Source organism: Rhincodon typus, chromosome 16 (assembly GCF_021869965.1).
Source record: "Rhincodon typus isolate 14 chromosome 16, sRhiTyp1.1, whole genome shotgun sequence".
NCBI classification, from domain to species: domain Eukaryota; kingdom Metazoa; phylum Chordata; class Chondrichthyes; order Orectolobiformes; family Rhincodontidae; genus Rhincodon; species Rhincodon typus.
In genome coordinates, this window is record NC_063347.1 from 33,378,233 (window position 1) to 33,390,588 (window position 12,356).

Genomic DNA, 12,356 nt, shown 5'->3' on the forward strand with positions numbered 1-12,356 from the left:
TAGGAAGGATGTGGAAGCTTTAGAGAGGGTGCAGAGGAGATTTACCAGACGCTGCCTGGACTGAGGGCAGGTTTTACGAGGAAAAGTTGAGTGAGCTAGTACTTTTCTCATTGGAGCGAAGAAAGATGAGAAGTGACTTGATAGAGGTGTACAAAATGATGAGAGGCATAGATAGAGTGGAGACTTTTTCCCAGGGCAGAAATGACTATTACGAGGGGGCATAATTTTAAGGTGATTGGAGAAAGGTATAGGGGAAATGTCAGAGGTAGGTGCTTCACACAGAGAGTGTTGGGCGTGTGGAATGCGCTGCCAGCAGTGGTAGTGGAGTCAGATACTTTAGACACATTTAAGCGACTCTTGGATAGGCACATGGAAGATAGTAAAATGTAGGGTTTGCAGGGTAGTTTGATCTTAGTGGGATAATAGGTCAGCACAACATCGTGGGCCGAAGGGCCTGTACTGTGCTGCACTGTTTTATGTTCTAAGTTGAGGTTGCAGCATCAGTCCCTGTGGCACACCATTCATTATATCTTGTCAAATGCCTTCTGGAAATAAAACTAGATTCTAAGAACTAGAGTGCAGGGCCAGGTAAATGCAGGGAACGAGACCGACAGTTGACAGACCTAGTAGGGAGGTAAGGGTATCAATGTGGAATAGATGCCGCAGATAAGGTACGGCCTTCTTCTTGCCAAGTCATGAGAAAGGTGACTTGCTAGCTTTGCTCTTTGCTCGTGATCTCCTGCCTAACTCAAAAGGGTGGCCAGGCAAGAAATGACCCTTACATGGTCTTTCATTTGCCACTTAGTGACCTGACATGGGGCAAGGGTGGGCCAACTGCCTTTTGCATCACCCTTTCTCTGTAAAATTGTGGATGAACGTGGAGCAGGTGACTATTGATTGCAAAACTGTCAGTGACAGGCTATCAAGTTCTGTCGACAAAATCCATCCAAAGGGATGTCTGAAACTGAACTAAAACAGCCTCTTAATTATTAGTATAGTTAAATGTATTGAAATTTGCAAGTGAATATAGTATAGCATAGCAATTTATTGTCACTTGTATTTATGAAAATACAGTGAGAAGTGTATAAGATACTATAATATGGCACCATTTTAATTACAGAAACTATAAGCAGAAATAATTGAGACAAAGTTAAGACAAAGTTCATCTTCAGATTCCTCCATGGCTCCTGGGTTTTTGAAGTAGCTATAGGAAGCTGCCTGAGGCTGCCAAAACAAGGATTTCCAGATCAGACCCACCATGCTGCCATTGCCAAAGTTGACACTGAAGCCACTGCATCGCTGCTGTAGCCAGGAGGAATATATTGGACCCACCAAGTCGCCAACACTGAACCCATCGCTCAAGGGATCGCCACTTCAGTCTCTGCCCGATGCCACCATTGCTGTGGCCACACCTGAAACTGCTGCACTGCCGCCAGGAGGAACGGACTAGACCTACTGAGTCACCGGCAATGAAGCACTCAGTAAAGCCGCCGCCATCGTGGCACTAAGGAACAGACATCTGGATTCACCATGCTGCCAATACCACAGCAGGCTCTCGCAACAGCCTTGGAAGTCATTGGATTTTCATGACAAAAAAAATCGCAGGCAATCCAAGTTTCTTGTAACTTTAGATGGCTTGCAAAATCATTGTTCTCTTTCACTCCAGATGGTCAGTTGGTGTTTGCCAGTCACTTCTTCTCAGTCTACAAAAAAAATTCTTCGGCAAGAAATTGTAATTCTTCTGTCATTGCATATTCTGTGCAGAATTTCAGTACTAACAACCATGAATAACTACCTTGTTACCACCAGTAATTTCTCATGGTTGCTATGTTACATTGTACAACATTATTCCTGCAGTACATAAGAAACATGCTTTTAATTTGTAAGTGGGAGGGAATTAATTTTGCTATGAAGCAATATCCATATTGCTGGATATCCTTCTCCAATGCCTATGAAACAACTGTAAAAAACATGGATACTACTTAAATCACAAAGACTGCAAATTTACTGTGGGAGAAAGCATTTTGCATCAAAATCTGTTCCCCTTAAAGAATTAGCCAGTCACAAAATTATGGGATTGGATGCTCATATGATTGATGAATGATACTGTCTGATAATCTGCCACTTCAAACCACACATAATAAGAAAATAGCAACACTTCAAAAAGACTGTCTTGGAATAATCTTATTCATCAGCAATCAAATACAGGTCTAAGGTACAAAATCTTTTTGTTGAGTACACACATTTTTTCAAAAATTTGCATATTTTAAATCCTAAGTACTTTTAACTCTTAAGTCTTCAATATGATTCGCAATTTGAGAATATGTAACCTATAATCTCGTACATTGGCTTACATGTTAATTACATATTATTTCTCACATTATTATTGCAAATAATTTGCAAGACATTCAACCGACTCATCATGATCTTTTCACCATTGTGGTTCAGATGTACCCTGCATTATCTGAAACTTCTCTCTCTCACACACACAAACATACATACATACACACGCACAGATTTCCCTTCTTGGTGATGATGAGGAAGAGCATATTATTATGCAATTTGGCCCTGTCAGCCCCTTGCTTTCACAGTGGCAATTAAGGTCTGGGTGAGAAGCTTAATGGGTGACCTTCTTGATGCTTCACCATTTAAGGCCCCTCAACAGCCAACAATGGCTACAGACGCATCAACCCATCAAACCTTTCTGGCAGGTGAGGAACGCATTAGTTTTCCCAACAGAGAAACCAGGGTAATCTGTCTGCTGTACTGAAGGTTTGTCAACTCATTGAGTCTGCTGGCCTCTGATTTGTCAGCACCTTGGGAAAGGGCAGGACTTCAGTAGCAACACTGCCGTTGGATAAGAATCTGGCCATATGGTAGTTGAGTACCCAATTGGTGCTTGATCCAGGTGAGATTGTTCATTCAGTTCATTGCCACTAAAGGCACCTGCCTCAACATTTCATGCACAAAGCACACACTGTATTTTACAAAGAAAGTTTTTCCTGAAAATGTCTCTTCATGTTAAATATATTTGGCCATTCTGCATGTGGATATTTCATTCTATTAATTATCATGAACATAATCTAAGCATTTATGTGTTGCTTATGATCTATGTAAGAATACCTTGGATATTCACTGTAGCTTAAGTTTCCAACTTGTGTCACTGTTTCAATTTTTTTTACTCAGCCATCACATCTAGCAAATTGTGCATAATTAATATAACATCTACTAACTGCAATCAATTAATTAAATTGAAAATGCAGAAACTCGTTACATTTAAACTACTGAAAGTATAGGAAATAATGATAGTTGACCCACTGGCTCTGCACCATTTCTGTTAGGTCATCCTCCTTTTATGTCAAAATTAGAATAGCTGATACTGTTGGCGTTAAGATCAGTTAAATGAACACTTCCAGTTTCCATAGAAAGAGATTGTATCACATGCTGATTCAGAATGCCATATGTAAGAATAATACTGTACATATTCCTGAAATTAATTACCAAATTAAGCTAAGTTTTTGAGCATGGCAAGATTTACCATGTCCCAATTGCCCCACCCCCCCATTTAAAGTTGTGAAGAGGGAAGAATTCTGTTTCTTTGAAAATTAGTAGATCTGTGTAGTAAGGCATGATTTTGTAGATAAATAGAAATCCCCCTCCACCATCTGTCACAATTATTTTTGAGGAGGTAATTTTCATGAATACACAGTTATGTATTCATGCTTGAAATCTCTGCTCTCTACCCCTGAATTTCTGCCAACTTTAAAGCCAGAAACATGGCCAAGAACCATTGGCAATGACTTCAGTGCATAAACTACTGTGAACACATGAACATTTTCAAACATGATATTGCTTTGGAAAAAAAAATGAAGTACATTATTATTCTTGTTAATTTTGCTACAGCTATGAAAACAACAGCAACTGCCTTGACACTGTCGAAAGACTACTTGAATTCCAACAAGTGATAGTAGGAACTGCAGATGCTGGAGAATCCGAGACGACAAGGTGCAGAGCTGGATGAACACAGCAGGCCAAGCAGCATCATAGGAGCAGAAAGGCTGACGTTTCGGGCCTAGACCCTTCAGGTGCTGCTTGGCCTGCTGTGTTCATCCAGCCCTGCACCTTGTCGTCTTGAATTCCAACAATCTTAGTTAATGAGTTGTGATCATTTCCACCATTAAACTTAAATGCCACATGAGAAAACCTAATTTACAGAAAATAAAATTGACCTACAGCATGTAAGTGCTCTTGGGTCATTGGTCAATGGATGTTCTGTTGCTCCAGGTATTCATTGTATTTACTGCTGGACATAAATTAATAGCCTGTATCATTATACTTAAAGAAGTTGTATGCTGGTGTAGCTAATGATTTTAAAATCTAAATGAGCAGATCTAGTTTGAGTTGCACCTTCTCGGAACTGTGTTTTACCCTTGGTGAAATGAAGGACTTCCATGGTGAAAGCTCACATACTCAGAATGGTTCTGCTTATGTGAGGAAAGGGCCAGAGTTTTGTGTGAAAATCTTTTGCTTCAAGTGTATTCAAAATAATTTGTGAGAAAACTCAGAATTGTGTGGCTGCACTGATCCTGCCACATGGGTGCAGGAGTTTAGATTAATCAAATCAAATGTTTAATTTTTAAAAATCATGTAAGGATTAGATGAAGGAAATGAAAAAGTTAATGTTCACTGATGTGGACAATGAGAAATTTGGATGCTATTTAATAATCTTTGGGTTTACACTGCCATCTACTGTCCAGAATGTAACTGATAATGGCTGAAAGCTGGAAGCTAAATTTTACTATAATTACATCGCACAAGGAAATATTGCTTAGTTTTAAATGAGCTAGATCAAAACTGTGGGTTTTTTTATATGGTTTTGGTAGTGGGGGAGAGCAGAATATGATCCATGATCAGTTTTTTTGTCTCTGGCAATGAATAGACTTAATTCTGTTTCCTGCTTTCACGCCATTTAAAATCTCCTGTACCCTGTAAGGTTTACAATTTTCAATTTTTGGATTCTCATTTTTTCTTGGCCTCTCTCTTGCCTTTTTATCACGATTGCCATTTTCTGGTTCTTTTAATGTCTATTTTATTACCTCCCGGAGATAGGAAGGTGTGAAAACCATTCAGCCGTTCAGCCTGTTGAGCATGTTCCACCATTCAATTTGATCATGGCAGATTTGTGCCTCGATGTTATTTCCTTGCTTTTGTTCTATAGCCCTTATTGACATTATCTAACAAATATCCATTGATTTCAGTCTTGAAAATTTCAACTCACCCAATATTTACAATCTTTTGTGTGAATGAGGTTCTGATTTCCTTTCTAAATAACTGAACTATTGATCTAACATTTCCCCCCTTCATGTTGAGAATTCTACCACTAGAGGAAATGGTTATTTTTACATATTCTATCAAATTATTTCATCATTTTATTCATTTAATCACTTAAAGGCAAACTTTAATAGCAACTGTATTCTTTCATTTGTTATTAATGTAGTGAAAAACTGATGGAGCAGCACTCTGATGGGGAACTGATGGGGAACACTGTTTGTTCCAACCAGTCAACAAAATAGAATATGTTTTTGGTTTTAATCTGGGTCCAAATACCCAACAATTACTGATCCGTACCACAAGGTTATCTCAAGTTATATAACTGTTTGACTTTGAATAAACTCTTGTGTGCAACCTCTTGGGCAATGTTCATAGACCGTCCCCTACACTATGGTGATGGTCGTCTCAAAACATCCAATTAGTCACACACATCCTACCCTTTATAGGTCCCTGCAATATCTCTTTTATGAGTTACTACTAGACCAAGTGCGTAGGCACTTTGTCTTGATGATACTTTCCAACAACTTGCCTGTAACACATGTTAAACTGATAACTTTGTCATTTTCAGATTTCTCTCTCCATTCCTTCATAAATACTGGAATGACATTTGTAAATTGACAGTCTGAAAGCACACCAGAATCTAGTGATCTTTGGAAAATTATGACTAAGGTACCAATAGTTTCCTGATACATAAGGGTGGAAACCATCAGTTCCTAGAAAAGTTTCTATTTAAGTCCCATTATTTTCTGCAATGCCATGCTATAGCTTGCAGCTTATTCCTCTTCTCATATAGTTGGTATGTTGTCCTCTCCCTTCATTAAGAAAATGCATATACTGTATTCATTTACTAGGCCTGATATGTTATTATTTGATATAACAAGTTTCTATCTTACTAATAAGCTGTTTGCAAACAGTTAATCAATTTTTAATTTGTAGTTGCAAGATCTGTTGCTCTTCTTATGGGATATTTTTAACAAATGTGATAAACTAGTTGTATTTTCCATTTTGCATTACATTATGGATTTGCTATGACGTATTTTCACTTTAACAAAAACATTTCATGTTAGATGGCCTTTGGTTCGATGTGTCAGTGTGCTCATGAGGGAAAAAGAACTTTGCGCTTCTTATTTTAGCCTTTGACATGTTAAAAAATCTATTATGCAGCAAGCAGGCAGATAAATGGAACTGAGGCTGATCTCACTTTGAAGGAAGTAGGCTAGTTTGCTTTGTTCTGAGGAAGGGTCACCTGGCCCGAAATGTTAACTCTGATTTCTCTGCACAGATGCTGCCAGACCTGCTGAGCTTTTCCAGCAATTTCTGTTTGTGTTGTGTTTTGTTGTTTGAGGCTGGTTTGCTTGTTGGTTAAAGGAAACAAGAAGGTGATTTTATTTAAGCCAGTTACTGAATGGAATCTCCCGACTTTGTAGAACATGGAACAGTGGCATGCAAGTTCATACCTTGCAATTCCTAAAATGCAGGTACCAATTTCATTGTAAGGTGTCACTTAATTGCTTATCAGGCAGAGAAAAAAGAAAGTAAACTAGTCAGACCCAAGTGATACATTAATTTAGCCAAAGTCTGAAGCAGTAGTTGTCTGCCTGGAACTTGGAATAATAAGTGTAATGAACTGACAAGAGGAGGAAAGAAAATCTTGTTCTTTAATATAGCACAATTGTCATAACTAATGGTTCTTCAGCATAAATAGATTAACTAATTTGTATTGACCTATTTAAAGTTAGATTTATAGTGTAGATCTTTCATCTGTCAGACATACAATATTGCTACACATATAAAATGTGTTACTAAATTGTATTTGATGCAATAATTCAAATACTTGTCATTTAAGTCATGAGTTCCACTTGTACCAATGAATTTTAATAAGCTTTCTTCTTAAGCATCTTTTTTGCAAAATCTGAAAGCAAAATACATGTCAGTGCATGAAAGGTGCTAATTGCCATAGTTACTACACCAAATGTTTAATGATTGTTTAATTTTACCATTTTACTCAAAGCAAAATAGTCACATGGCTGTTAAATTAGACAGTCTAGGCCAGTTATTTTATAATATGAAATTCTCTTCCAATTAACTTCTATCTCCCAAAGTGACTTAATAATTCATTACAAAAATTTGCATTTGACCCTTAGAGAATTATACTGTTTCTGCATGACTTAGGATATACTGTAAAAATAAGGTACTTTGCAGCAAGTACAGACATTACATCCCACCCTCGCTTTGATATATGAAATTGTGGATTTCAAACGTGTATATTCTGATCCAGAAATGCAATTCACACTCTATTGAAACATGGATGTTTTAACATTGTTTCCTTTCTTCCTGCTAAGAATTAAATAAAGTTGATTGCTGATTTAAGTGATAAGTGATGAAAAATATTTAGCAGTAGGTTTTAATAAGCTTAATGTTAATTCTGGAAGCAGCATGTCAGGGAAATCAGTGTTATGAACTGTGTGTAGTTTCCTCCTGAAACCAAGGAAGGCTTGGGCTCTGAGACTTAAATATTTTGCAGTAACCAACAGGATTAACATTTTATTTTCTGTCTTTCAGTATGCAGCAGTCCACCAGTAAATATGACTGTGCAGCCAGTGAACAGGACCGCTTTACTTGTCACATGGAACAGGCCAGAAACCATCTACCACCCTCCCATTATGAACTATTTGATCTCCTATAGTTGGACAAAAGACGAGGGGGAGAAAGAGCAAGCTTTCACCAAAAAGAATGATCAAAACTTGGTAAGTGTCTCTTTAGTCGTGGTTTGTTTATGTTTGTTTCCAATTAAAATTTATTGATAGGCAGTGGTTCCCTTCAATTTTTGTTGAATGATTCATGACAATTTTCACAGCTTACAGTGTATTCATTTTATATAAATTATGTTAAATTGTTATCATTTGAGCACATAAACACAATAGGGCCTTTGTGGCACAGTGGTAGTGTCTCTACCACAGAGCTAGGAGAACTAGGTTAAAGCCCCACCTTTCTAGAGGTGTGTAATAACATTTCTGATCAGATTGATTAGAAAATATCTTGAGCACATGTGAAGAGACACTTCGGGGTTTTGTGGTGAAGTGGTGATGGCACTATCTGTGGGCCAGAAAGTTCCACCTGACACAGATGTATGCCCATATCTGAACTGATTGATGAGAAAAAAATTCTGAAGTGACACTTCATATTTGCCTCAGCAGTGCAGTAACTAAAATTGAAATGATACAGTAAAAATTAACATGGCCCCTGTGCAAGGATAACAGGCAAATTTGTGAAGTATTCCAGATAAGCAAGGATCTTGTGGCACAATGGGTAGTATCCCTAAATTTGGGCCAGAATGTCAGGGTAAAAGCCCCATTTCAGAATGTGATAACCACAGAGGTTTGTTACAAAAGATCAATAAAAATTTTGAAATGACACTTGTTGAAACTGTACAAGGTGCACACCCTCTCAAAGAAAAAATTTCCCCTTTCGTTCCTGTCCCATAATGGCAAAACCTAAATTCAAAACAGTATCCCCTAGTTCTGGAGTCATCCAGAGGTGAAAGTATCCTTTGCATATCTGCCTTGTGAAGACCATTCAGGATCTTACAAACTTAAATCAAATCACCCCGACTCTTGTAAACTCTTGACAAAAACACAAGCCAAACCTGTCAAATCTTTCCTCATAAGACAACCAGCTCAGTTGAGGTACCAATCTTGTAAACCTCCACTGAACCATCTGTAATACATTTACATTTAGGCATACATATATTGTTAAGGTAAGAGGAGAAAAATTTAAAAAAGACTTGAAGGGCAAACTTTTTACACAGAGAGTGGTTCGTGTCTGGAATGAACTTGCGGGGTTGATGCGATTACAGTTACAATATTTAAAAGACATTTAGATAAGTACGTGAATAAGAAATGTTTGGAGGGTTATGGGCCAAGAGCGGGCGGGTGGGACTAGTTTAGTTTGGAATTATGGTCAACATGAACTGGTTGGACAGAAGGATCTGTTTCTGTGCTCTATGACTTGATGACTCAATTCTTCCTTACATAAGGAGACCTAAATTGCACACAGTATTTGAGATGTGGTCTCACCAATACACTGTATAACTGAAGGATAACCTTCTTACTTTTATGTTCAATTCACCTCATAGTAATGGATAAAATTTCATTAGCCTTTTTTAATCACTTCCTTTACCTGCATCCTAACTTCTTGCGACTCGTACTAGAATACCTATAACACAGAATTCTCCATTTAAATAATACTCTTTTTTTTAATTCTTCCCATCAAAGTGAAGGATTTCACAGTTTTTCACATCATAGCCTCTGCCAGATTTTTAATCTGCTCTTGCACTAATTTATTTGTCCTGGTTTACCTTTTCATCATTTTCTGCTGTGCTACGTCTGACCAGTCATGCCACTCACCTTTGCACAATTATATGCTTTTTCATTAAGTTTGATGCTTTCCTTAATATCTTAAATTAAACACAGATGATGGATGTTCTTTTCAATTTTTTTCTTTATAGCCAGAAAGTACTTTGAATATTCTGAAATATTCTTTCAACATTCTGTCACTACTTCTCTACTAATCTATCTCCAGTTCTATCTCCAGAATATTCCAGTTCACTTCAGCTTTCTCAGCTTTGATGCCCATGCAGTTGCCCTTATTTAAGTTTAAAATGCTTGTCTTTAAACAATTTTTCTCCCTTTCGACAAGATTTAAAATTCATTCATATTATGAATATTGCATCCTAGAATGATTTTATTCTAAGATCATTAATCACATTGCACAATACCAAGTTTACTATAGCCTGCTCTCTGATTAGTTCCAGAATCTACTGCTCTAAGAAACCATTTCAGTAGCATTCTATGAATTCTTAATCAAGGTTACTCCTGCCCGTAAGACACAGGAGCATAAATAAGCGATACAGTCCATTGGTTCTGCTCTGCCATTCAGTAGGTCATGGCTGATCTGATAATCCTCAGCTCCACTTTCCTGCCTTTTCCCCATAACCCTTGATTCCATTACTGATTAAAAATCTATCTCAATCTTGAATATACTTAACAACCTAGCCTCATCAGCCCTTTGTGGTAAAGAATTCCATTGATTCACTACCCATTAAGAGAAGAAATTCTTCTTCATCTCTGTCTTAACTGTGCAACTTCTTATTCTGAGATTATGCCCTCTTGTTCAAAACTTCCCCATATGGTGAAACAACCTTTCCACAGCTATCTGGTCAAGGCCTCAAGAACCTTGTATGTTTCAATAAGATTGTTTCTCACTCTTCTATATTCCAATGAGTACAGATCCAACCTACTCAACCTGTCCCCTTAAGGCAGTCCCTCCATACCAAGTACAAAAACAGAATTTGCTCGAAAAACTCAGCGGGTCTAGCAACATCTCTAGAGAAAAAGCAGAGTTAATGTTTCAGGTCCAGTGACCCTTCTTCAGAACGTTTCATATCTGGTATCAGCCTAGTGAACTCTCTATGGATTACCTCAGTGCTTGCATATCTTTCCTTCAATAAGGAGCCCAAAGCTGTTCACAGTCTTCCAGCTAGAGTCTGACAAGTGCCTTGTACTTTTTTAGCAAAACTTTCCTCCTTTTATATTTCATTCCCTTTAAAGTTATTTAAAGTTTCTCAGAAGTTCTGAGGAAGAGTAACCGGGCTCAAAACGTTAACTCTGTTTTTTCCTTCACAGATGCTGCCAGACCTGCTGAGCTTTTCCAGCAACTTTGTTTTTGTTCCTGATTTACAGTGTCCGCAATTCTTTTGGTTTTCCCAGTTGAACTTGTTTGCTAGCATTTTGTGATTTATACGCGAGGACTCCCAAATCCTTTATTCCATAATTTTATGAAACCTTTTTCCATTTAAATAATATCCAGCTTCTCTATTCTTCCTGACAAAGTGCATAACCTCATTTTCTCACATTATATTCCATCTGCTAAGTTTTTGCCCACTGGCTTAAGCTATCTGTATCCAACTACAGACACTTTGTGTCATCCTCACTACTTGCCTTCCCACCTACTTTTGTGTCATCTGCAAACTTGGCTATAGTGTGTTCACTTTCCTCATCAAAGTCATATTGTCAATAATTGTGGCTTCAGTAGTGATCTCTGTGGCACACTGCTAGTTACAGCTTGCCATCCTGAAAATGCACCCCCCCTTATTCCAACTCTCTTCTGTTAGTTATCCAATCCTCTATTAATGCTAATGTATTGCCTGTAACATCATGGACTCTTATGTTATTAAGTAGCCTAATGTGCGGTATCTCATCAACACCTTCTAAAAATTCAAATATATCACATTCATTGCTTCCCCTTTATCCTACTTGTTACCTCCTCAAAGAATTCTAGTAAATTAGTAAGGCATGATTTCCACTTTGCGAAGCCATGCTGACTGCTTAATTCTGTTATGTATTTCTAAATGCTCTGCTATTACATCCCTTACAATGGACACTAACACTTTCCCAATAAAAGATGTTAAGCTAACTGGCCTATAGTTACATGTTTTTTTTTTGCCTCCTTTCCTTATATAAAGGTTTTATATTGGCTGTTTTCCAATCTTCTGGAACACTTCAGAATCTAAGGATCCCTGGAAAATAAATACCAATGCATCCATTATTGTTGTAGCTATTTCCTTTAATATCCTAGAGTGCATCCCATCAGGTCCCAGGCAGTTAGTCGTCTTTAGCCTCATTAGTTTCCCCAGCACTTTTTCTCTAGTGATGGTTATTATATTTTGTAATTTTGGGTGTAGTTATTTAAAGAACCATATTTCAATACTTATTCAACCCTTATTCCCTTTTCCTGGTTCCCTGTTATTATTTCTCTAGCCTCATTCTCAAACAGCCTTATGTTTACTTTGGCTTCTCTCTTGCTTTTAGTACATTTACAGAAACACTTGCTTCCCTCTTGATATTACTTACAAAGTTTATTTTCTCCCTCTTTATTATTTTCTTGATTGTCTTTTGTTGGTGCTTAAAACTTTCCCAACCTCTGACTTACCACTAGTCTTTACCACATTGTATATTTTTTTCTTT

At 37.5% G+C, this 12,356-nt stretch overlaps 1 protein-coding gene and 1 non-coding gene across 2 annotated transcripts in view; both read left to right on the top strand.

The window, feature by feature from the left end:
• The window catches only part of LOC109912514 (receptor-type tyrosine-protein phosphatase gamma-like), a 767,972-nt gene that overhangs the window by 601,550 nt on the left and 154,066 nt on the right, over positions 1-12,356 (top strand). The window contains exon 9 of the mRNA XM_048606500.1: positions 7,894-8,078. Within this exon, the coding sequence (XP_048462457.1) occupies positions 7,894-8,078 (185 nt within the window). The remainder of the gene's footprint in view (positions 1-7,893; positions 8,079-12,356) is intronic.
• On the top strand, positions 8,513-8,619 carry LOC125485183. Its single transcript, XR_007263931.1, has one exon. It is a non-coding gene; the product is annotated as a U6 spliceosomal RNA (small nuclear RNA).